The sequence below is a fragment of the Ambystoma mexicanum genome, chromosome 1p, assembly GCF_040938575.1.
Source record: "Ambystoma mexicanum isolate Mex_15411 chromosome 1p, UKY_AmexF1_1, whole genome shotgun sequence".
Classification (NCBI taxonomy): Eukaryota; Metazoa; Chordata; class Amphibia; order Caudata; family Ambystomatidae; genus Ambystoma; species Ambystoma mexicanum.
This window is the reverse complement of record NC_090921.1, coordinates 1,142,395,701-1,142,420,451: the sequence shown is the minus strand read 5'-3', so window position 1 is coordinate 1,142,420,451 and position 24,751 is coordinate 1,142,395,701. Positions and strand designations below refer to the sequence as shown.

Here is a 24,751-nt window from a genome sequence, read left to right as displayed (position 1 = left end):
CACGTTTGTGAACTCGCAGGACATGGCGAGCTTTCTCAGACGGGTGTGATATGCATCAAGGGTTTCCTCCGCTGCCTATAAGGTGGTGCAGAAGAGAAATGTCTCATAGTCTGGATTTAGTTAAGGGAGAAAATGAGCCGTGAGGGCATCTTTCGCTCTTTGGTATGCATCCTGGCCATCATCAACGTTCAGGGAGTTGAAAATGCGCAGTACCTTGTCGCCCACGCTGAGTAGTAGGTGTGCCTTCATTTTCCTGGGCGCCGTAATCTCTTAACACTCCATCGTCATCTCAAATTTCTGAATCCACAGCTGCCATCTGGGTCCGCTCGATGATGGATCCGTGAATGGGTCAAACGGCTGGACCAGTGTTGACGAACTCCCGTGTGTGCGAGGTAGAGGTGATATCATGGACAGGTTTGCCGCAATTCTGGACGGCGTGGTGGGCCCAGGCGTGGACGTGCCGGCCGCCATGTTGGCGTGGACCTGATCGGTGTTGTCGTGAGTTCTTCCGACGACCACCAGCGCCGCGACGTCGGGCCTACCTTGGAGGTGCTGCCGTTCCCAGGCGCTGCGTGGGACAGTTCAGGGCCTGGCGCTCCCATCACTCCGTGTTGCTGCCCTCTGGTGTTGGATGCCAGATGCCACCAGGTTCTCCAGTGCCCAGAGGAAGAGCTTTGGTCATGGTGGATGGGGCGAAAAACGGAGTGGCAGAGAGAAGAGAGAAATTTTTTTTTATTTTTATTTATTTTTTTTTTGGGGTGGGGGGTCACGTGTGTGATTCCACCCCCACCGGGTGTCCAAAGATTTCGCCGCGATGGTTGTAGGGCGTTAGGGTGCCTTCAAAACACCGAGCGTGTAGTGGCGTTCATCTCGCCTAGTCGCCATTGTTATGTTGTCAGCCCTCGGCCTGCGCCAGCGGGGGCTGGCAGAATGCTGGTAGGCCGCGCGGCCTGTTGCGCAGCTCCAGCGGGTGCCGAATAATCATGCACCCACACAGGTTGCTGGTCGGCCCCGGAACTGCCTCCCGAACGCGGGGGTGGGGCTTTTATTTAGGACGCCCTGCGTCACCGCGTAGCGGGACGCAGGGCGGAAGTTAACAGGCTCGTATGTCTTGAGCTTTTTATGTAGCACTTAACACACAAAGCACCATTATAACCTGTTAAAAGGAGGTTTGGATGTCTAAAAAGGAAAGAACACTGGTTTGAATTTGTGGGAACAAATATAAACAAATATCTCACTTCTAAATAATGCAACATTGGAATGTGACTTCACCATGTTTCTCCTCATAATGGTGTGTGGAAGATATGTTTCTACTAGCACAAAGTATCAAACATGTGTGTCGAAAGCTCCTTCAGATCTCCCCTTGAGCTGTCATTCATGAACTGATTACTTACCTGTAAACTTCATTACTCCTAGTTCTACTCTTCCTTGACATATGAGTTTACAGCCTTCATGACAAGAACCTATTTCCAATTAAATTTACATCCTCCCTTTACCCTATGAATCCCACAATCCTTCAGTTATTTTTTTCCAAGCAGGACCATTGACCCTCATTTATGCTTGGAGGACAAGGAGGGTCATGAATATTGTGACGAGGAAGTGTAGAATAAGAAGTAATGGAGATTACCGATAATAAATCTGTTACCTCCACATCCCTCTCTTTCTCGTCACAGTCCTTACATATGAGACAGATCAAAACTAGCAGTGGGAGGGCTATATAGCACAACCCCTTATACCTCAAACAAGTATTCGACTTAATACCGTATCACAATGTTATTGCAATGTATTTCAGCACCCACTTTTCTCGGTGTCTGCCAGTGAACAGAACACTGTTGCTGAATTTGCCGGATGCTTGACTGTCCACGCTCAAACTGTAATGGTTTGTAAACATGTTTGGATCAGCCCATGTTGCTGCCCTGCATATTTCCAGCAGGGTCAACCCTCCACCCCCCCGACCCCTGGTACTTTACCGCAAGATTTTGCCATTGCTCTGGAAACCCGACCTTCGATTTTTTACACACATATATATATATATATATATATTTATATATATATATATATATATATCAATTACCATTTTAATCCAGTGGCTAATGGACATAACTGAGGCCTTCTCTCCTGATTCAATATCCTAAATATTCCATCACAGTTCCTCTTATGACTATACAGTATCATTCCACCTCCCCTGGAAGGAAAGTATTTTGAAAAAAGGAAGGAAGGCAAATATCCTGTGACTTATGAAATGTAGAAACCAGGGTAGGTAGGCAAGCAGTATCACATGTCATCCTCAGAGAATCAGGCTGAATCTTCAGCGATGAAGTCCAGACAACAAAGCCCCTATATCACCCAATCTCTAGGCCGATGTGATGAGACCAAATATGCAGTTTTTAGAGTTAGATATTTTATGTCAGTTGACCCAAATGGCTCAAAGGGGAAGTCCTGTAATGATTTGAGTTACAAGGGCATATCACATGGATGAGTGGCAAATGTTCTATAGAACTTTTAAGGGACAACAGGCCTCATTACAGGTCCGACGGTAACCGTGCCGGTGATACCGACGAGTTGCCGCCGGACCCGTAATGATTTACCGGCACCTGACTTCCCAGTAACACTGTGGGATTAGAACCCCGGGGGACCGGAAAGTCAGGCGCTGGTAAATATGACTCTATGGGAATGGGGACCATGGAAGCAACAGCACCGTTTAACGGTGCTTCCGTGAAAACTCTACGGGTGGGTGCCGTTGCGCCCGGGAAGTCTGACCTGCCGGGCGGGACGGCACCCGCCTGCAGACCTGTAATATGCCGGTCCAGAAACAATGGTGCCGGTAACCTTACCGGCACCGTTGTTTCCGGACCGGCAGGCTCAGAATGAGCCCCAAACTCTTCATTTGTTTGTTTGTTCGTTCATTTATAGCTTCATTTGGCAAATTCTGTATTCCAGAACAGTATTTCAATAACACAATAAAGCAAAAAAAACATGAATACAATTGAGTGAAACCTTTAGTTTATAAAGAGTTAAAAGCACATTTTTCAAGCGATATTACATCCCTTAGCTTGTGTCACCCACACAAGATCCAGATGACACCCTAATCCCTGAAACAACTTAAACATGAAGGTCCATTTGGCATCAATATTACCCTAAAACTAACAAAATACAAGCAGCCTGTTGCGGTAGCCGCATCAAACACAGCTCAGACTCCAGCCAATAAGGAAAAGAACCTATCACCCATAAACCCCGGGACTAAACCCCTGTGATTAAAACCTGTGGATATCCAGACAAGCCACCACAAAATACCAGAAACATCAACGTAATTAAAGCACCCCAAACCCACACAAGAAAGTGACAACCAACCAACAATCCTTCAACCCAACAACAAAAACCTGAACAAAATACTATACACTAGGAAAACCTGACACACAAGAAGGCACCATAAAAGAACAAACTAGAAACACTATGGACCTAAACACCATACTAAAATCCACAAAACCACCAAGTACCATCTTAGAGCCATTTCACATAAAAGAAAGAACTGAGAAAATCCAAAATCGATAATGAAAACCCTAAATACTACCTCACCGGAATATTCTTTCAACCCCTCGCAAAAGAAAACAATGGCAAGATGGATCACACCCCACCTCCGACGCATGAAGAAAAAAAACAGGAAACTGGAACAAGTGTGGAGAAAAAATTACGACCAATAGGAACATAATCGCATAGAAAAGACGGATACAACTATATAAAATAGAAATCCTCAAAGCAAAACACCTGTACTATGCCGAAAGGATCAAAAGAGCTATCAACACCCAGAAAGAGATGTTCAGCATCATCAACGAGCTAAGAAACCTGAGAGCCTGCAACAGCACACCCACTCCCTCCTGTGATGATTAGCTAGATATTATCACTTCTCCCCAGGGGAAGCCCTTTCTCATGAGGCTAGGGAGGTGCTGCTGCTACCCAATAGTTTAATATGGTACGACCTCATAGGGAGGGACTCCCCCTCTGGGGATAAGGATGATCCCCTAGGGTAGAGCCCGTTGACCAATGCCACACCACAACCTTCCCTAACACCACTCCATTGCAAACCACTTCCTTGAGAGTAGGCCCATGTATTTCAGTTTTGTAGGAGAAACAGCCAAAACAGAAGAGGAGCACAGAAGACATGAAGATTACTGAATGTGCTAGTACTGGTAAGAGGTGGCCCCAAGGATGCATGATGATCTACCTATCAAGAAGGATGGAGTTTGACAATCTGCCAGGGCAGGACTGGGAACAATGTATAAGAAGGGAAGAAGGACTGAAGATTTGGTCCAGCCCAGCCGGGAGAGGCAGCAGGTGTGGAAAACATCCAGAGCAGGACTTTCAAATCCTATCTGCTGACAGGGAACGCCGAAGTGCGAAGTTTGCCAGTGAATCGCTGATGGAGTTCTCTGTGGGTCCAGCTGGAGAGGGCCTGAACATGAAGCCGGAAGAGAGAGTTATGCAGTCCAGTAGAGAGCGGAGCCACCGTGGTGCTGCGGAAGTGGAGTAGCCAGAAGATCCAGAGAGACACACGCCAGTCCCAGGAAGTCCTAGTGGCGTGCTGAAGTCCCAAAGAAGGTATCGGGAGGTATGAGACACCCAGAGGGGACACAGAGGTGGAAGAGAGACAGGCTCAAGTGGCTTTCCACCTGCCCAGTAGTAACAATCAAACTATTGGGAATGGTGGACTGAGCATCCGAGGAGAACCTCCTTGTCACAGTGACAGCAATCAGCCTATGGACCATCCAGAGAAGGGTCTGCGGCCCCAGCACAAGCATATCGAGCAACCCAATAGAACTTATTCATCACAGTGGCAGAAACCAGCCCAGTGACCACCAGAGAAGAGTCTGGCACCCTAACACCAGTGAACTAAGCATCAGATGAGAAACTCCTCATTGCAGTGGCCACAATAAGCCCACTGACCACCAGACAAGAGTCTGGGACCCCGTCATAAGTGTACTAAGCATCTGAGGAAAGCATCCTGTCATAGTGGCAGGGAAGAGTCAACTGAGGCCCCGAGAAGGATTTGGGATTTTTCTAATTCCACGAGAAGGGGGCAAAGAAACACCAAGTTGAGAGATATGGAAAAGAACTCTCAAACACCAGTAGAAGGGAGTCATTCTCCTGGTGAAGAGAATTAAATCCCTTTTGATATATTCAAGAGGTGCCAGAACAAGGGAGTCATTCCCCCTGGCTTTGGTGTGAACTATATTGGAGTGTGTGAATCAATACCAGGAGAAGGGAGTCATTCTTCTGGTTCTGAAAGTTGACCACAAACCAGCAAAGGTTTGTTGGAACCACAAGCCAGGGGCAGGGAGTCATTCCTCTTGGTATCCTTTTTCCAAAGAACATTTCTGGGAATAACATCGAAATACCAGGAGAATGGAGCCATTCTCCTGGAGAGGGAATTTTCTTTTGGCTTATTCTTTAGTTGTTGTGTAAGGGATAGAAGTAGGTTGTGACACAGGACAGTGGAGTTTGATTTTGACTGACATTCGGACAGATCCTTTAGTATTAGTTTGAGGCAGGGAAACCCCTCTTAGAAGTTAGGGATAGTGAGTGTTTCTTCTTTTTGATCAATAAAAATTTTTACCAACCAAAATGCCACCGTTGTGTCAGCATCCATCTTCGACACCCTTACACACCCAAAAACTATGTTATGACCTTGCAAACTATTTCAAAAACACATTTACAAGCATCCAGCAAGTCATCAAGTCTAAGCCCAAGAACACAAGCAACACCAACACCAACCAGCCAACTCCAGAACTAACCACAGGATTAAACTACTTCCCACCAATTTTGACAGAAACATTTGCCAACCTAGTGAATTAAAGCAACATGCACGATCTCCAGTAGACCCTTGCAGACCAGACACCTACAAGAATATCCTTACCCAAGAGACACCTGCAGAATATCTCCCTAACCACTTTAGTCATTCCCTAGCTACAGGAGCTGTACCACTAAGCTTTAAAGTGGCACACATTAAACCACTCCTCAAAGGCCCCTTGAGAAACACAGAAGACCTAACCAAATACCGGCCTATCTCAAACATCCCTTACCCAGCTAAACTCCCAGAAAACTATGTATACACACAAATCTTAAAACATGTAGAAAGCAATCAGGTAGTGGAGCAGGTACAAATCAGTTTCAGACCCATGAGAGGAATGGAAACAGCATTACTATCTATCTGGGATTACCTAAAATCTAATGCTGGCTCCAACATCACCTCAGCGCTAATACTAGTACACCCATAAACAGCCTTCGACACAGTCCTCCATGAAACGCTCATCAAAACACTCCAATAAGTAAAAATCAGCAACATGGCTTTATTATGGGCAAATCCTTTCTAAAAGAAAGAATGGAAACAACCTGGCTTGTCCCCTTCAACTCAGCACCACACACACCAACCTGTGGAGTTCATCAAGGCTCATCCCACTCACACCTACTCTGTAACATCTACATGACTCCACACATCAATCTAATCAAATGACATGTACTCAACTACTACAACTACGCAGATGACACCCAAATCATCTATAAAATCAACAACAGTTGAGAGCCAGACCAAACCTTTATTAATTGCCTCACACAAATAAACAAATGGATGAGCAACAATAGCCTTAAGCTCAACCTGGCCAAAACAGAAATCATGATCATGCCAAACAACCCATTAAACCAACATTCAATTCTATTGCCTAGCGAATGGGAAACCAACTGGAATCATCCAAAGTAATTAAAACATCTCTGTGTATTAATGGACGGCGACCTAACACTCTAACTACAAGTCAATGCAATAGTAAAGAAGTGCTTCTCCCATCTATGCACAGTCAAACGGATACTACCTTTCCTCACCTTCACACAGAGAACATGCACGGTCATCTCTCCCATCATACAAAGAATAGACTACGCCAACAGTAGCTACCTTGGAATTACTGTGCTACCTCAACAAAAAACTACAGCAAATACAGAACGCGTAAGCAGGGCTGCTCCTCAGACTCACTACAAAGGAATGCATCATATCAGCATTGAGGACCCACCACTGGCTACCAGTCAAAAAAGGAATCTGCTTCAAAACCCTTTAAATAACCCACAGAGAAATCCACGGGCAAGAAAAAAATCACTTTTTCCCTTGTTCTTCTTCAAATTCCAAGTTCCAATCCCTACTCCGCACTCTACACAAGCCTCCCCCGCACTCTGCCTGGTGTCACGCGCAAGGCACTCGACCGCTCACAGAGACATGCCGAGCCTGCGCGAAGTCCCCTCAAGTTACGAAAAAATGCTGCACAGTCGATTTCACGAATCCACGAATGGTGTTACCCACGCAGAATGGCGCGCAAATCCCCGATTTTCCATGCAAATAATTTCAAGAATAGGGCCCCAAATCTCCAGGCAAAACTACAACACAGACACACGAAACAACCCCATGCATATTCATACACCAAAAAAGATCAAACCCATAGCAACTAGCAGTAAACCCAATACCAGGTGACTGTTATTTCTGAACTGAAGCTAGCAGCAGCACAGCAAATGCTCTCTTGTACTCTCCCTCACCATTCCACTAGCTAACCCTGCCCTAACACTTCTTCTCTTTCAGGTCCGCCTGACCGCCTAAAATCCAGGCAAATGGCAGTACTTGCATACTATAAATCTCAATAACGTAATATAACTTTCATACCCCTAATTAACTTTGGTTTTTAGTTCTCCATAGCCAGAGACCGCCCTCAAGAAACGATTTTAATGACCAAGGGAAAACAAATATCCTTAATTCCCAACAAATTACAAAGGCAGAACGACATTGCAAAAGGGGCAAATTTAATAAAAAAATGTTTTAAAAAACTCTTCCTTAATTGCATATAAGGACCCAAAGGTGTATTTGTTTCTTTTAAGTATCTGAGCAAAATAGGCACATGGGGTCACTCACGTTCCCCTTTCTAATGAATAACTCAAGGCTAGGCAAGTCAAACAAGGTCTAGTCAGCACATGGCTATGTTTATATTGCATCAGCCATGTAAGGCAGGCCTGCCTGAGTTCCCGCTTGCCAGTAAAGTAATTCATGATTACGGGTCAATGGTTTCCCCATTTCGGCTGATTCTCTCCTCTTTCCAGATCAGCTTTAAACATGACTGACTGATTTAATCTGTATCTCTAAAAGAGAATTAAACCACTAAGGATGAAACAGGTTATATTCTTGATTAATTCTGCACAAGGTAGACATAAATTAATCCAAGGTACAGATTGCCCTCGCTCACTTGTCCAGATCTCATTAATGACATATTTTGGCAAAAAAAGTTTTTCCATTAGCAATACATTTTACGAATAGCACAACAAGGGCAGGTTTAATCGGTCCTCAATATTGGACAACTTCCTATGGCAAAGCTACATAGGGGCAGCAGGTGAAGGTAAGCGCACAAGTCGCTTACAAAATGCATTCCGTCATCTTTGTATTTCCTGGCCACCATTTAAACCCCACCCTCCAGCTCCATATATGCCCACTGAGCGAACCTTCACCTGAAAAACCTTGATCATTGGTCTGACCGGCTGGGCTTTAAATCTAGCTGAAAATGTAAATGTTCTGCTTGTAGGCCAAATGATCAGGCAACTATGTTGTGAAGTACAAGGTGTTGCAGAAAAGCTCCCACCTGGGTAACTGAATTCTTTAACCCTGGGTATAGGGTCGAAATCTCCCAAAAAATTGGGCAGCTAATATTTCAACAGCAAGGGAAAAGAAAATGTTCAGGACTTGAGCACCTTTATTTGGAATCCGCATTCTTCGATATATGCAGAATAGTCTGTGGGGAGCCTTTAGAATGATCGTGGGGTTCTAGCTCATCAGTAAACCCCCTACCAGATTCTCACTTCAGCATCATTCTTTTAATGTCCCCTAACTGACCCTTTTGCCAGCCACTGCTTTCTGGAAGATACTGCCAGACCCTTATGCTAACCATCTTGCAGGAATTGTATTCCTGCTGGTCCTCGGCATTCCAGAGCTTCTGCTTATTTTCACATACAAAATGCTACAAAGTTGCTCCAATATCTATCATAGACCTATAGGGTAACACGCCATCTCCATGTTTGCATAGTGCTGGCCAACTGAGCAGAAAAATCGAACCTCTGCAAACTCCCATTTCAGCCCCCATGAGAAGACTTTGTCTCTGGGATTTGACTGATGTTCCCTGTGAAAAGAAGGCTGCATTGGAATCATCCAGACCGGATTGTCATCCTTTCTATTAGTAGTTGAAACCAGTACTTTCTTGGCCAGAACAGCACTACTACTGTAGCCTCAATTTGCTGTCCTTGATTTTCCTCAGGACTTTGGTTATCATTGGAATCAGGGGGAAGGTTTATACAAGAGACCCTTGTAACAGTCTACTGATATTGTCTCTGCAAACCAGGCCCAGGAGGTCAGAAACCTAGAACAGAAATGATTTTCAATCGGGTCGTTTCTGCAGACACAAATAGGTCTAACATTGTGACATTGGTGTCCCAAACTTTGTAGACACTTTCTGGAATGCGCACAGGAGAACCCAAGACGACTCATCTGAGATTAATTTGCACTTAACCTTTTATGTGGATTGCTTCCCGGGATATTAGGTGAGCCTCATTCCCTTCCGCTATGCCCTTTGCCATCATTTTAAATAATTTGTATCGATTACCCCCTTTTCGATTTACAAAAGTGATAGCTGTGGTTCTGTCAGTCCTTATGAACCCTGTCCTTCCCTGCACAAAGTCTAAAAAGGCTAGCTTATTGCTGTTAACTGAACTCCCTCAGTATAAGGTGCAGTCTGCTGTTCTTGGAGCCCACATTACCTGGTGTTTCCTCTCTCCTGTGGTTGCTTGTCACCCCGTGCTGTTCGCATCAGTGGTACTTATGTTCATGGGTGAATGCTCCAACTTTACTCACTTTCTGAGGTTGGATATCTAAAGCTAGCACTGTAGGTTGAGTCCTAACACTGAGGAACTTAGAGTGTGGGCCTCAAAACTCTGGGAACCTGGCACCCAGTGACTGTTTATGTGGGAAACTATGTTTCTTAGAAGTAGCCTTGCCCACAAACACACAGGTGGCCCTGTGTCTTTAATAATTTCTTCACAGACAAGGATGTTTTCTTGAGGACCTTATTCAGGAGTTTTTGAAGCCACACAGCCTTGTCCTCCAGGAGGAGCACATTCCCTTCTCCCAACCTGAACTGGACCCCTGCAAGAGTCAGGTTTTGAGATGGAGAAAGCTGGGTTTTCCCACAGTTTATCAGCAACACATGTATGTCAGGTGCTCTGGACCATAGTCTCCAATCTTTCCATTTAGGCTGCCCAGACCATAGCTGTATCCCCTCCAGGTGCAAGGAAGACACCGCTTCGGCCAGTATATTTATAAAGATCATGGAGGTAGTCCTTAGGCCAAACAGCAAGACCCTGAACTGGGATGCTTCCCGCCATTGCATATCTCAACAACCTTCGGTGGCATTGGCTGATTGGCATGTGGCAATATGCATCCTGTGGGACTATCTACATGAAGAAGTCCCACTGTGATATCAGATGCATTCTTTGCTGTAATATTTCAATTGTCAGCATGGGTTTGTTTAGAAATGTGTTCAATTTCTTTAGGTCAAGATCAGCCTTAATTTGCCCATCACTCTGGGCCACCAGAAAGAGTACCCCAGACCCTTCCCTCTCAGTACCCTTGACATTTCCTTCTTCTTCAGCAATTCCTGTACACACATGTCCAGGGCCTGCCTCTTGGCCATGTTCCTTGGCACAGGCGTCATGATTGTTGCTGATTGCGGACAATATGTCAAAACATCTTGTTTTGTGCCCCAACGCACTGCCCTGTTGGCCCCTATATCTAAGGAAAAGCTTTCCCATGATGAGAAGATGGGGTTGTCCTTCTGTCCGTTTTGTTCATTCTACTCCTTTTCTTCTTTTAAGACCTCCCTTACAACATCTTTTGCCTCCGTTTTTAAAGATTTGATGTCTATATTTATTTTGCTTCATATGCCCTTTGTAGCTGGTGGATCTCTAAGGAAGTCTGAGACATCTGTGTCCGTCTCCTCCACATACTTTCTCTTATCCAACTACTTTTTAGACAAACTCATGACTTTTTCAAGCTTTGAGCTTAGCTCTGCAATCACAGGATATTAGCTCTTACCAAGCTGGCTGGCCAGAAAAAATGTATCTATTCTGTGCACACTGTGTTCCTTTCCTACCATTCCCGCTCTTTGCAGGAAGCTCTCAGCCAATTGTCACATATCTGCGGTATCACGCTATCACGGTATGGGTGTACAAAACATATTTCGTGGATGTGGTGTTCGCACGTAAAATCCCCATTGGGGACTGTCAACGGAAATGAGCAACTTTGCGTTGCCAACCTGTACGCTTCAAAATCATAGCTGCCAACTTTCCTAGTTCTATGCCTGAGACCTCGAACCAGTCCTAATTTGGGTTTCCAATTTCATGCTGGAACTTGTAGTTTGGTTTTTCCCATTGTAAGGATGTGCATACAATTCCCAGCATGCAGTGGGGAGAAAAACAGCACTGACTCAAGGAATCACTCATACAAGTGGGCAATGTGGCAGGTATGCAAAGTGTTTCCAGTTAGGTTTAGCGTTGTGCGAGACATTGATGCCTGTGACCCATAGCAGCGCTGCAACTCCCGGTGTTGACGTTTTACCCACCAGTGCTCATGGTCATAACGCAATATGATTCATTCTCGACATGACTCATGTACATGCTGGGCACGAGATCAGGTCTGCATGTACCTCGCTCCATGGTGCAGGCTACTGAACCAACCACAACTCCTGCAGTTAATTTCCATGAGCGGCAGCTGTTCTCAATACCATGAACCCACTGGGCCTGCTCCTCTGACACTTCACACACATTCTCCTCGCCCAGCAGGTAGTGTGTTTCAAAAGCCCTGCAATAAGAAGTTGTTGGAGAAGTGCAACCAAGCTACTTCCCTCCGCTCATGTCCCATGAACAGGGTATCTTTCTAACTAAAGAATTGTGTGGTACTGGAAGTATTAAACCCGCCCAGGGGAAGTGACAGGACTAAATTAAATTGAAAACAGGTCCCTGTCAGGGAGGTTGGCAACTCATATAAATCATACGTAGTTGCGGGGATGAGGTAGAAGGACTTCGAGGTATTTACTGTCAGAATGAGGATCATGAGTAAGTGAGATCATATGTATAGTGAGACACTGCAAGCTCAATGTGCCCAAGAAGTACCAGGGCCTGATTTAAAGGTTGGGTGGAGCATATCATGATTTGTTCTTATTTTACTGGGGTTCAGGTGCTTGTGTTCTGAGCATGGGTTAATGAAAAACGTTCTATAGTAAAGTGCCTTAGATTTTGAGGTGCCACCTTTTAGGTTGTCCTGTTCTTTCATACAGGGCAGCACCAGTCACAGGCTGGGTGTGCTGAAGCCCTTCCAAACTGTTTAGACGGCAAACTAACCCTATCACAGAGAGCATAAGATGTCCCAACCCCTTTCATTGTGGTGTCCCTTATGCTGTGAACAATTACACTATCTTTGACGCAAATTATTTATATTAAGCAGTGCGTTTGTGACACCAGCCTGCAGTAGTGTTAAGAAAGTTTTCCTAAAGTCCTACTGGTAGTAAGACTTTAATAAGCTATGCCAGTGGTTTGTAAATCTCCAACTCTTAGTATCAGTTTGTACTAACTCAGGACCTTGGTAGAGTGGCAGAGCATTCAGGCTTATCTTAAGAGGAAGATGTGAGCTGTAGGTAAGTACACTGAACCTTAGCTAGACATGCACATCAAAGTAACTCTTACACTTGGAATGTATATAAAATGGGTTTAAGGTCATAATGTAGAAACCAATCGAAAGTCATTTTTTTGAGAAAAAAAGTCGAAAAAAAAAATGTCGAGTTTTTTTTAATGCCTTTTTTTTTCAAAATGGGGGGTTGCCCCCAACCCCCATTTTTTTACATTTTTTTTTGTTTTACCAATTTTTTTTTATCCTGAACCCCAAAATAAATATATAATTTAAAAAACCGGAATTCGACATTTTTTTTCGACATTTTTTTTCAAAAAAATTGTCATTCGACATTATTTTTTCGAAAAAATGACCGGCCACCATAAAATGATACATTTATTATATATACACCAGAATCACTTAAAATACTTTAGACGTTTACACTAGAACACTTCGGAATACTTGATAATACACTTCAAAGGACACTTTCATCTTTGTGTTTGTTTGTGGTTACATTTATAGCACTCTTAGAAAGGGAAAAGATAATGGGCCTCATTATGAGCTCGGCGGTAACCCACCGGTGCAACCCACGAGTTGCCGCCGACCCCGTAGCACCGGATCCACCTCCTGGCTTCCCAGTGCCATTACAAGTCTCGGCGGAGCAGGAAGTCAGACGGCAGATCTTGTAGGCAGAGTCCTATAGGACTCCATGGGAATGGGAACTCGGAAGCACCGCCGCTGACGGTGCCAGTGCTTCCATGGCAACTCAGTCTGCCTGAGCCGCTGTGCCCAGGCAGCGGCCCAGGATGAAGCGACCCCGGCAGGCAGACTCGTAGTGTGGCGGTCGGGAAACCAGGGTGCCGGTAAGCTTACCAGCACCCTTGTTTCCAGAGCGCCACACTCATAATGAGGGCCAATGTTATCATATTATTGGTTATTACGCGCACCTGTGTTTTTTAACAATGCATACGGTAATGCATTTGCTCTGCAAACACATATAGTAAAGTCTAAGGGAGGAAAATGGTTAATTAGTGTAACATTAACTTGGTTCAAGGTTCTAGAGAGGGTTTCTTCGCACCGCAAGTCTTTTAAGTCCAAAAAACACAACACTAGCTAAAGGCATTTCGGAGAGGGCTCAAAGTCTTGACAAGCAGCAGAATACGAAGGGTTCCAGAGAATTTCTTCCAGTCTCTAGTGTTATAGAAGTAGCAAGTTAACAACTAACAAGGGAGACCTGTAAAAGGACTTGATGAAGGGACACAAGCAGCAGTTTGAGTCGGAGGTAAGAGTGGGTGACCCTGGACACCTCTAGGTGCACTCCAAAGCTCTGGAGCGACGTTCTGGAATCAGGTAAGCAATGCTTTTTTCCCCACAGTACCCTAGGTTTGAAGAAAATGGTTGTGCTGGATGCTCCGTGATGTTAGACGCTCTGGATCCGACCTCCAGATTCCTTGGTCTGATGACTGAAGGCAGGGCAATGGAAGGTGTCTCTCAGCAGCAGTCTCAAAGGAGGACCCAGGACATGACTTTCAGCAACTTCTTGGTACACTCTGCGGTTTTGGCACTTTTTCGGTAGCACCAACAAAGGACACAGATCTTCCGGTCAATCTTCTCCGCTTCCTAAAGTCCTGCCCTCTGCTGATGGTGCCTGGGCAAGTTGGATTGGATCTCTGGAGTGTTCTTACGGTTTCACCAAAGATTTAGTTGGATTCGACTTTTCTACGATGATGCACTCAAAATGGGCATCAGGTCTCCTGGTATTGGGGTTCTGCAGCTCTGGAAACTCCTAGGACCTCGGAGATGGCTCAATCCAAAGCTCTTCTTAGGACTGGTTGTTGCCATCAGCCACACGGAAGCAGTTGTCCACTGTCTCACAGAAAATGGGGCCAGGACAGCAGTGATCACTTCACGATGTTGCAAAGGGTCTGCAGGCATCTCTGGTCATCTTCTTCAGTTACTTCAGCTTCCAGTGGTCGACTTGCTTTTCACTCCAGAAGCCTCACCTTTTATACAGTTCCAGCACACACTCCTCTGCAATCTCCCTCAGCATTTTACAGAAAGGGGTGTTTGGCTTTCCAATCAGGACAGCCAGACCCCCTGTGGAAGCTGGTCTTATTCAGGCACTCTGGCAGACAAAGGACAGGGGGGGTGGAAGACTCCTCCCCCACTTTCTGCCTGCCCAGACACTTGGAGCTTAGGCAGGGTTACCCAAGGTTAACGCGCCAAAGGCAAAACTGACACACTGACCTCCCCCTCCCAGACTGGTAGAAGAAGGGCTAAGAAAGAATAACCTTGCTAGTAATGGCAAAAAAAGAAGGGAGGCCCCAAGTTGATACTTGGGTGCCCTTATTGTGCTCTACCGAGGCTATGGACATAGCCTGCCGTATAAAATGTACACAATAGTTTGTAGAACACGTCCACGGCCACCAGCCATATCTAGGAGATTGTCTATGTGGCTTAAAAGTCACAGGAGTAGAGAGAAGGGGGATTCTAGGTATCCCGTTGGCACTTCATTGGAGGAGGTGTGTGCCAGTCTCTCAGACTACAGAGTTTTGGGAGAGATACTAGGTATCTCTCTATCTTTAAGAACTGTAGTTACTTTAGGATATATAAAAAGAATATTAAAAGAGGACCCTATGGGTCCCCAACAACACTGCCCATAAGGAGCTGTGTGCTGCGGTAGTAAAATACAGATGCCTTTAAGAGCTATCGAACAGATAGACTCCATAGAACAGGTAGACTACAAAGAATAGAGTTCCAAAAGACAGCGCCCCCAAGAATGAATGAGTGGAAAAAGGCTCCACTCATTCAGGATTGACAGAAACAGGTCCAGAAGTCAAGCGAAAGGTGCTGGGGGTCTGACTAGGAGAGGGGATGAAGCACAAAAATGATAAATCTCCCTAACAAGCAGACAACCACCTTAGTGATGAGAGGCCTTATTCACGGGTCTGTTGCTTATTTGAAGTGTTCATCACTGGTAATGTGCACTTTGATTGAGGTATAGGCTTATAGAAGCCCAAGTTGACTTTTCTGTTTGTTCCCTTTAATGCAAATTGAATCATGCAGTAATCCTCTTTTGTAAACTTTGGAATTATTACTCGGCCATTATATTGGCTGGTTAAATGCACACAAATGTGCTCGCCTTTGTGCGGCGGTATGAATGTCTTTCACATCATTCATAGATATAATTTGCAAACCTATAATAAGTAATGACTAAAGGCAGGTAACTTTATCAGGCAAGCATTTCTGGACTCTGTATTTATATCTGAAACCTAGAACAACTCATCACACAGTTTTCAGCTTCTTAAGTTGTCCCAAATCAGATATGAAATAATCAACCTCTCCATGAATTTTGCATTGTGGTACTTATGGTGCTGCTTTTGTAATCTGAGAAAAGTGCAAGTACTATACAAGAAAGCAGAATGGCATATGCTAAAAGGAGCTATGACTGCAAAGTGCCGCTTGTAAGCTTTCTGCCAGCTGTCTCATTACCATTTGCTTCTCTTTAGGGAGGTCAGGCAATATAAGTGCGTGGCCTTACTAGCTTTTGAGGGCTTTTGCACTTTTATACTCCACTGTTATGTTACGCTACTACATTTGCAGATTACTTTTGTGCGTCAAAACATATGCAGGTGAAGCTGTTTCCAGCATACCTGGTGGTGCATTGGAATGTGGGACATAGGTAAATGAGTGCACGTGATTAAAACGTTAAACTGATGCCTGTGGGCACTCCTATGGGCAGGGGTGGACTGGCCTATAGGGAACTCTGGTGATTTCCCAGTAGGTCTCTGCATCCTGGGCCTCTTTTGTGTGGTAACCTATTTTATTTCCACAGGTTCTCATAGGAAATGGGTTGGGCCTGCTGAACCTGTGAAATATGGGGCCACTTTGAACATTATTTCCAGGGCCTCTTTTGGTTCCCAGTCCACCCCTGCCTATGGGCATTTTGCGGTCACTCGAAATGCCCACCCTTTTCCTCTAGGCACCCACCCCCCACCCTGCAATAAAATTATCGTAATGCGCTTAGATACATTCATTGGGAGCCGGTTTTGTGGGGTGAGTGAGATGGTTTTACATGGTTTAATTGTTGCTGTCAGACAGTATTGCTACAGCTTTTTAAATATGGTGGGCCTCATTACGAGGTGGGCGGTAAGGCATACCGGGCACCGTTAAGGAGACCGGTGCCGGTAATCCCTTATCCTTAGCCAATTCCGAGGTCCATTAGCGGGAACCATAAAGGACGTGTGGTCTGACCACATGTTCTTTACGTGACCTGTTAAGGGACCTTGGAGCTAATAACGGCCCGCAGTTAGCGGGCCCGTTATTAGCTCCTTCCCCCTTTCCATTGAGCCCTATGGGGGCTCAAATGGGAATGGGTAATGGCATTTGGAATGGGGACTTACCGGGTCTGCCTAGGTCGGAATGTCCCTGGTAAGTCCCCACTCCACCAGACCGGACCCGGACACAATTTTGGAGGCAAACCATGGCGCTAATAGCACCATGGCTACCTCCAAAGTCGTAATGAGACCCAGTAATTCAGTAGTGCCAGCTAAAGAGTTTTGTACGCAAAGTGCCTATAGGTGCGAAGCCGATGCGACTACCGCTGGTCTGGCTCTGTGGGAGATACATGGCAAGAGTGATATAGGTTTGGTGATGGTAGACGCTGGCTGCATATCTCTCTAACCCAGGCTCAGAATGGCCTATACGGCAATAGGCCCATGGCAATAACAAATAAGCAAAATGCTAGTGTGAGGCAGTTTATTTTGTCAAAGTGAGCCACTTTTTTGGCCAACGTGGGCCAGTTTGATGAGTTGCTTCACTATGTGGATAGTAGTTTTGAGCATTGTTGCTGAATAAATATTCTTTAAATTGCTGAATTGACATAATAGTTGATCACAAACCTCCTCCGTAGGTATCATTCAAACAGCCTGTCATAAAAGGAATGAATTGCCATTTGCAACGGTGGGCCACTTTTTCATTGGTGCCCGAGACAATGTTATGCCCAGTCCGACCCTGCTCTAACCTCTTTATTCCCCTTCCTGTCCATATCTTTTTAGGCACATCTGGAGCAGTGACTGAGCACGCGAGGATGCTGTGTTCCAGAGTAATGGGCTTGCTCTTCTCCAGCCTTGGCATCAGCTTCGCTCTCGTCTCCCTGGCAAGTGATTTCTGGGTGGTGAACAGCCATGTCCTTTTCCACGCTGGTCTGTGGCGTCTCTGTATAAAGGGAAACTGTGGAGATATACTCTCAGGCACTGGTAAGAACTGACTCGTCTCTGAGGTAAAACACGCGCATCAAAGCAACCGCTTAGGCATTACTCCATTCGTAGTTTGAGTTATTAGATGACGCCCAAAGAGCTGCCTGTACGCTGAAACTATTGTCATGGGAAGTGAAGGTCGGAGATGGATGAGTTGTGAGAAGTGGAAGACATAGCATGCCTATTGGTGTTGTTTGGTTATTTACCCACACATTGACCTCCCATGGCCATGCTAGTCCCCTTGGCAATTCCCCCCCCCCCCCACTATTTGGCCGTGGCCATCCAAAACACATCCCCCTAGAAAACTCTGAGTTCTGTGATTTCTGTGCATCCTTCTAAAAGGTATTGACTTTAGTCCTGCCAGAAACCAGCAAAACCAGATCCCGATATAGTGAAACTGTTTTAACAAGTGTGCCTGCAGACCTTGCATCTATTCCTTGCACTGAATCCCTGTTGAAAATGAGCATTGTAAAAGCCAACAGTGTTGGCGCTTGTAAAGGCATTAGATAGTCAATTGCCAGGGATTGGTAAAATATGGCCAAGAACAAGCACCACTTGTCACCTGTTGCCATCTTAGGGCCGGGTAGTACCATTATGGCAGTGCCTGGAAAATGTGGATCGCATGCCTACACAAAAGCCAAAACTGTTGGCATTGCCAACGCTTGTTTTCCGAGGCATCCATGGTTTGCCATTTTCATTCTGGTTTTCAGTACCGTGCGTTGATCTACCGACTGATGACTGATCTCAAATGAATCACTGAAGCAGTCAGCGTGAGCTTCAGAGGATAATGGATTTCAATCACTGCAAGCATCGTCAGGGCAGCTTTTAGACAGTATTGCACCCAGGTCAAAACATTACAATATGCACCCCTTCGTGTTGCTCCCACACTGTCACCATGCACTCCCCTCTATATCCAACACAATTAAATCGTTTCAATTTCAATAGCATGTTAATGAATTGTGCTTAAATGTCATTAGACAACAGCATAAAAATTATTACAAAAAGGAATTAATTTTCATTAGCACCCTCGGCGGGGGAGCCTGCCATTCAGGTGGCTAGGAACGTGGGCTTGAAACGCTGGTGCAAGCATGCGTACCAAGCCGCCTGATGGCTGGCTCACCCTGCCGCCATCTTCCCCCCACCCTCCGCCCATTTTTGTTTTTCTTTACGAACCCCCTAGCCCCCACTTTATTTCAGCTGCAGCGGCCCTCGCCGACGGAGCCACACCTTCCTCTCAGCTTCGCCCGGCCGCCATGGAAAGAGAAGAGGGGCTCTGTAAGGAGTCCCACCTTCCCCTTCCATGGCAGCCATCTTGTTAAAGGATTTTCCTTCCTACAGCGGGATGCTGTGCGCGTCCAGCCCCTGGAACGGGGAATAACAGCCTGAGCCCTCGCTAGCAGCCCTCACTTCGCTTGGGCTGATAACTTGGGCTGCTGGCCCGTTATCCCCGTTCCAGCCCTGGAACGGGGGATCAACATCATATTATTCCAGTTTTATGTTATTTATTGTCTAAGTGAAGGGCCCTCACCTAGGTGGTGCTGCCACAAAATTGTCCATTGCTGCTGTGTAATCCATTTTTCCAGCAATTTTACTCTCAATTGAAGTTTTGCAAGTGCCAATAGCTCTCCTCAGCTAGTTGCTCATTCAATCCTCGGGATGAATGGAAGAGGGTTGTGGAAGACAGAAGAGAAGTTAGCGGGTGGGAAATAAGGAGGCAGTGTGAAGGTATAACAATTAAGGTTAGGTTACGTGATTGGTGGCAAAAAAAAGTAATTAAAGCAACTTCAAACCACTGCATGGGAGGACAAGAGAAGTAGGTAGGCTATGATGTGAAGCAGCCATGCTGCCATATAATTTGGGCATATTAGACAGATTATCACAATATCTGCTAAATGTTGAGAGTGCATGAGCATTTAATGGCAAGACCTAGCATATGGCGAGTGTACCTGAGTACAGGATGCCAGTGTCCAGAAAGCGGCACGAGTACTTAGGTACCTAATGTTAATAGCTACACAATAGTGTGAGCATGTGGGCATATAGTGCTAACATCTGTCAAAAGGTTCCACTTCGGATGGGTTGCTCATGTGCAACTGGCAGATTTCTATGTGCTGGAGGGAATCTCTGAGAGGTTTTGACATTTTAGGGGCTCTAGTAAATGGATTCTAACATGAACGTCAGATCTGCTAAACAGTCTCACTTTCAGACATCGCTCAGTGTTTTACAAACTGGTGTTGGTGGGTTTGTTGCCAGATGGGCCCAACAGCCATTTGGGTTTATAATTGCAATAATCACCCATTCGAAGGGTTGGGCCGGGTGGTCATGGTCCGGGCCCTGTTTATAGGCCCAAGCAACATGAGGGTCTTAACGATATGAACCAGTGCAATTACCACGCAGTCCCGCCCTTAGAACACTTTAAAGTAACATCAGTAATTTTTAGGAAACAAGCAGAGCCCAGAATGGTAAAGGAAACATTTCACTTTGAAGGGTGGCAGGATCACATAAAGCGGTGTTGTCAGTTTCAGTATGTGACGTATGCGCGTTTACTTCGTGTAGACCTGATTGGGTGATCAGGCTCCTTTGATGTCTGAAGAGGCTGGCCGAGACGTGGGTGGGTTTTCGCCATTTGGAAATGTACATTCGGCAGCTCCCACCTCATATTCTACACGGATTGGAGATGGCGCTGTGCTCTGATAAAAGTTGTCATGCTCGGGTGATGACACAGAAGCTGCCTGGAAAATGTACAATGTTATTTAAATTAAATGCTCACTGTTTATCGTTTAGGAAATGGCTGACAATGGAACGCGGGGTGACAGAGGATACAGCTTGCATTATACATGTTTTGATTGGCAATAACCCATTTACAGGGTTATAACTTATAAGACACACCTTTGCACTTGCCGCTGGGCATCAGTAATTGGAATGCCAGCAGCGTGTTCGCAGCACTGTGGTGACACTTCCAAGAGTGCCACAAACGATTTGTTCACTAAAAAGCGTAAACTCGATTTTGGTTGTCAAATCCCCTACACAAAAGTGGTAGATGCCAACAATTTGGACCTCTAACTGGCATGTATAGCACCAAAGTTTTTATAATGGTTGCATTTACCGTTTATGGAATAAAAATGGGAATCCCTTCAAATAATCGTACATTCACCAGGGCCCGGTGGGAGGGTTATTAATAAATAAGGATAAGCCATATCGGGTTTTACATGATGGCTTCTGGGAATCTGCAATTATACTGGCCAAACCCTTTTGGTGTCATATTATAGTCAGTTTGATGGCTAGTGACTTATTTCACAGATAGGACCTTCTGTATTTCAGCCATCTGGGAATGGGTTTCACCCAAAACAAAGCATCCATGTTGGTCGAGCCAAATAAGCCTGGAAGTGTTTTAGTGCGGGGAAGCGGTGCAGCTGAGTGACAGATGACACTAATGACAGTACCATATTCTCATGAGACCAGACAACCAGGTAAGGTGGAAAAACGTTGGCCACTAGCTTTATTGTATAATGAGTTATGTGTAAAGAAAGCCAACCAACAAAATACATAATGGTAAAATAAAACAATTTTGGGGGAACATGGGATCAGGTGAGCGCGGACCCTACTCCACCGATGGGCCAACTTGAGGCTGACCCCTGCTGCCCTTCATACCACAGCTTTCGACTTTCTGGAGTCGTGGTGTGTGAGCCGTGTCTAGTTTATCTTCTACCACTTGTTTACTTCTTTTTATGTGGCATATTTCCTTTTTATTACCTTAGGCGTGTTCTTGTTCATATTTTTGCATTTGTTCCATGCTACCCTCTCCTTCTTAGTCAAATATTAACTGTTGTTTTGCGATCTGTCCTTTCTTTTTTTGCTTTTACTGGCATGTTCATGCATCCCTCATCAGGGACCAGTGACATATCTACTTCCTTATCATCTGAACCCTCTATCTCATTGAGAGCTTCATGCACTCCCTACATTCAGGCTCATCAGACAATGAAGGTTCTTCCCATCTTTTGTAGCAGGTGAAGCAACTGGAGAAGAACCATCTTCCCCTTTATAGTGAGGGATGACTGTTAAAAGTAGCCTCCAGGAATTCTAATAATTCCCCAGGTCACTGTATTTCTCTTGCTATTTGGTCATCCAGTTTGCAAGGGATTTCAGCAATACATGCAGGTTTTGTAGGGTAGAGGGTGCTGGTTTAGTGAGACGCTCATATCTGGAGAGTACACGATTTGGACAATTGGACAAATGAATACTCTTTCTTATGTCCACCTTGCAATGTGTTGAGTCAAGACCTGGAGAACCAAATGGGGTCTCGACTTGTTTCAAGAGTTGTCTTCCACTTCTTCTTCCACTAAAATAACTAAAGTTAAAGGATCATTATTGTGTGGGCCCCATTCAACACCTTGTCATTCCACATATAATTCCATGCAGTGAACAGTATCTCGCACTTGTTCTTGGCTGTCATGAATTATTTTTAAAATAAATGTTGACAGATCGTTGTTAAGGATATGCTTTGACAAACATGTTCCGTTTCCCCCTTAGAAATCAGTAGTTTTCCTTTGGGTGTAGTGGTGTTAGCCTTACTAGATTTTATATCCATCTTGTTTCTTAACAAGTTGACACGTCTTTTTGTGGTGTACCCGAGATCATTTCTTCACTATACACTACATTGGTCCCTTCTATATTAATATCACTGCTTCCTAAATTGTATCTTTGTACGTTCTTGTATAAGGACATTTGACAAAGTAAGATGGAGTACTTTCTCCAGCAAGGTGCAGAATAAACTTTAGGTAGCAAAAAGCTTGCTCCATAGCAGTCTTACCTTCTCTTTAGCTGTCCACAGGGGGAGGAGCAAGATTCGATGTTTCCAAGCCAGGAGCAAAATAAATTGTCAGCTGATTGCCGCCTCTTCCCTCTTCACCACCTTGGCAGAACTGGTGCAACTGCACTTTGCTGGCGCTACGCGCTGACACAGTCGTTAAAGCTACTCCAATCGGTTCCTTGCTGGAGAGTTAAAGGAGTTGCTTTCTGGTTTCTGTTCTACTGCAACTGCTGGTTGCTGCACGCCGACCCACAACCTCTAAAGCCGCACCAAACAGTTTTGTCCTGGGGAGTTAAAGGGCCTGCATTCTCTTTCCTCTCAACAACAGCCAAGTGTTTGGTAGTATCACGAGGTGCTGGGGGCAGCGGGCAGCATGGCATCTCAGGTGTAGGTGTGGCAGCGTCACTCAAGTCCAGGTTATTCCCAAATCTTTCATCTACCATCTGCACACGGAGATGCATATTTACTCAAGGTGCTATGTTGTACATCATGGATAACAAAGATGAAGCACGCGGTCTGTAGATTAGATGTACATTTATTAAGGAGTAAGTTGGTGAGTACTAAAGGCAGGGGAAAGGCACCCACCGGTCCGGTATGAAACAAGAGCAAGCCCCAACTGACTTAAAACGATCGTTCTCTTTACACATTGATAAACATTCTGAAAGAACATTCTATATAGAACTCAGCTCGCCTGCAAATTATTAATGTAGAACTCAACACATCTTCCCCCTTTAACATTTTGAAGATAATCTGTGACCATGTAAATAAATCACCAGCAACAAATTCCTTAAAAACAATGCATGAATTTCATAAATAACAATGTAACAAATTCATTGGAAACATTGCATAAAATTCATAGCATTCATTAATCAGTAATACATAAAATTCATTATAATATAACAATGCATCACATTCCTTAAAAAACAATGCATAAGTTTCATATATAACACTGCAACAGATTATTAGGAAACAATGTATAACATTCATAGCATTCATTAATTAGTAATCATGAAATTTATTAGATACCAATGAGATTGTAACTTACTCCACAACATCAGTACTACTTCAAATAACCCACTCCATATCCAACTGTACAGTGTCAGGCCATTACCACACAAGCTCACAGCACGGGAACCAGCGCCCCCAAAATAGTCCATACTAAACCCACAACTTACTAAAGGTCAAACCTCTTAAAAAGGAACAAACCTAACAAGTATTACCAGAGATAACCTAAAACCATCCCACCTTGATGGTAGACGAAATACTGACGTCCCAAAAATATCCAATTCATTATAATGCACCTAGTGTAAAGACTGTCAGACAGCCCAAATACCTCCAAGTGCACTTACGAACTATAAAAGTTCACACAACCCGTTGCACCTTTTCCCAAAAAACTCCAAAATATGCACCTAGTGCGAAGGACAATAGGTTCATCCAAACCATTGCACCTTTTTCCAAAAACTCTAAAATATGCACCTGGCGCAAAGAACAATAGGTTCACCCAAACCATTGCACCTTTTCCCAAAAACTCCAAAATATGCACCTAGTGCGAAGGACAATAGGTTCACCCAAACCATTGCACCTTTTCCAAAAACTCCAAAATATGCACGTAGTGCGAAGGACAATAGGTTCACCCAAACCATTGCACCTTTTTCCAAAAACTCCAAAATATGCACCTAGTGCAAAGGACAATAGGTTCACCCAAACCAAAAACACCTAGAGCAAAGGACCAAAATCCCAACAAGATAACCATAAATGCTGAAAAAGAAAGGGTTATTAGGTGGAAAACATTATCACCATAGAGTAATTGACCAACTGGTAAAAACCTCATCACCAACCCCCCTCATATTCCGTGAGCCATGTTAACAAAATATTTTCCTACTCAGTGGCTCCTTAAAATGCCCAAAGATATCATCAAGCCACGCCAAATTATAACATTTGCATTCCTCTGTGTTGACA

At 44.8% G+C, this 24,751-nt stretch overlaps 1 protein-coding gene across 1 annotated transcript in view; it reads left to right on the top strand.

Moving 5' to 3' along the window:
* LOC138449858 (protein NKG7-like) overlaps positions 1-24,751 on the top strand; it is a 149,816-nt gene that overhangs the window by 72,694 nt on the left and 52,371 nt on the right. Inside the window, exon 2 of the mRNA XM_069604797.1 lies at positions 17,785-17,985. Within this exon, the coding sequence (XP_069460898.1) occupies positions 17,817-17,985 (169 nt within the window). The 5' untranslated portion in view covers positions 17,785-17,816. The remainder of the gene's footprint in view (positions 1-17,784; positions 17,986-24,751) is intronic.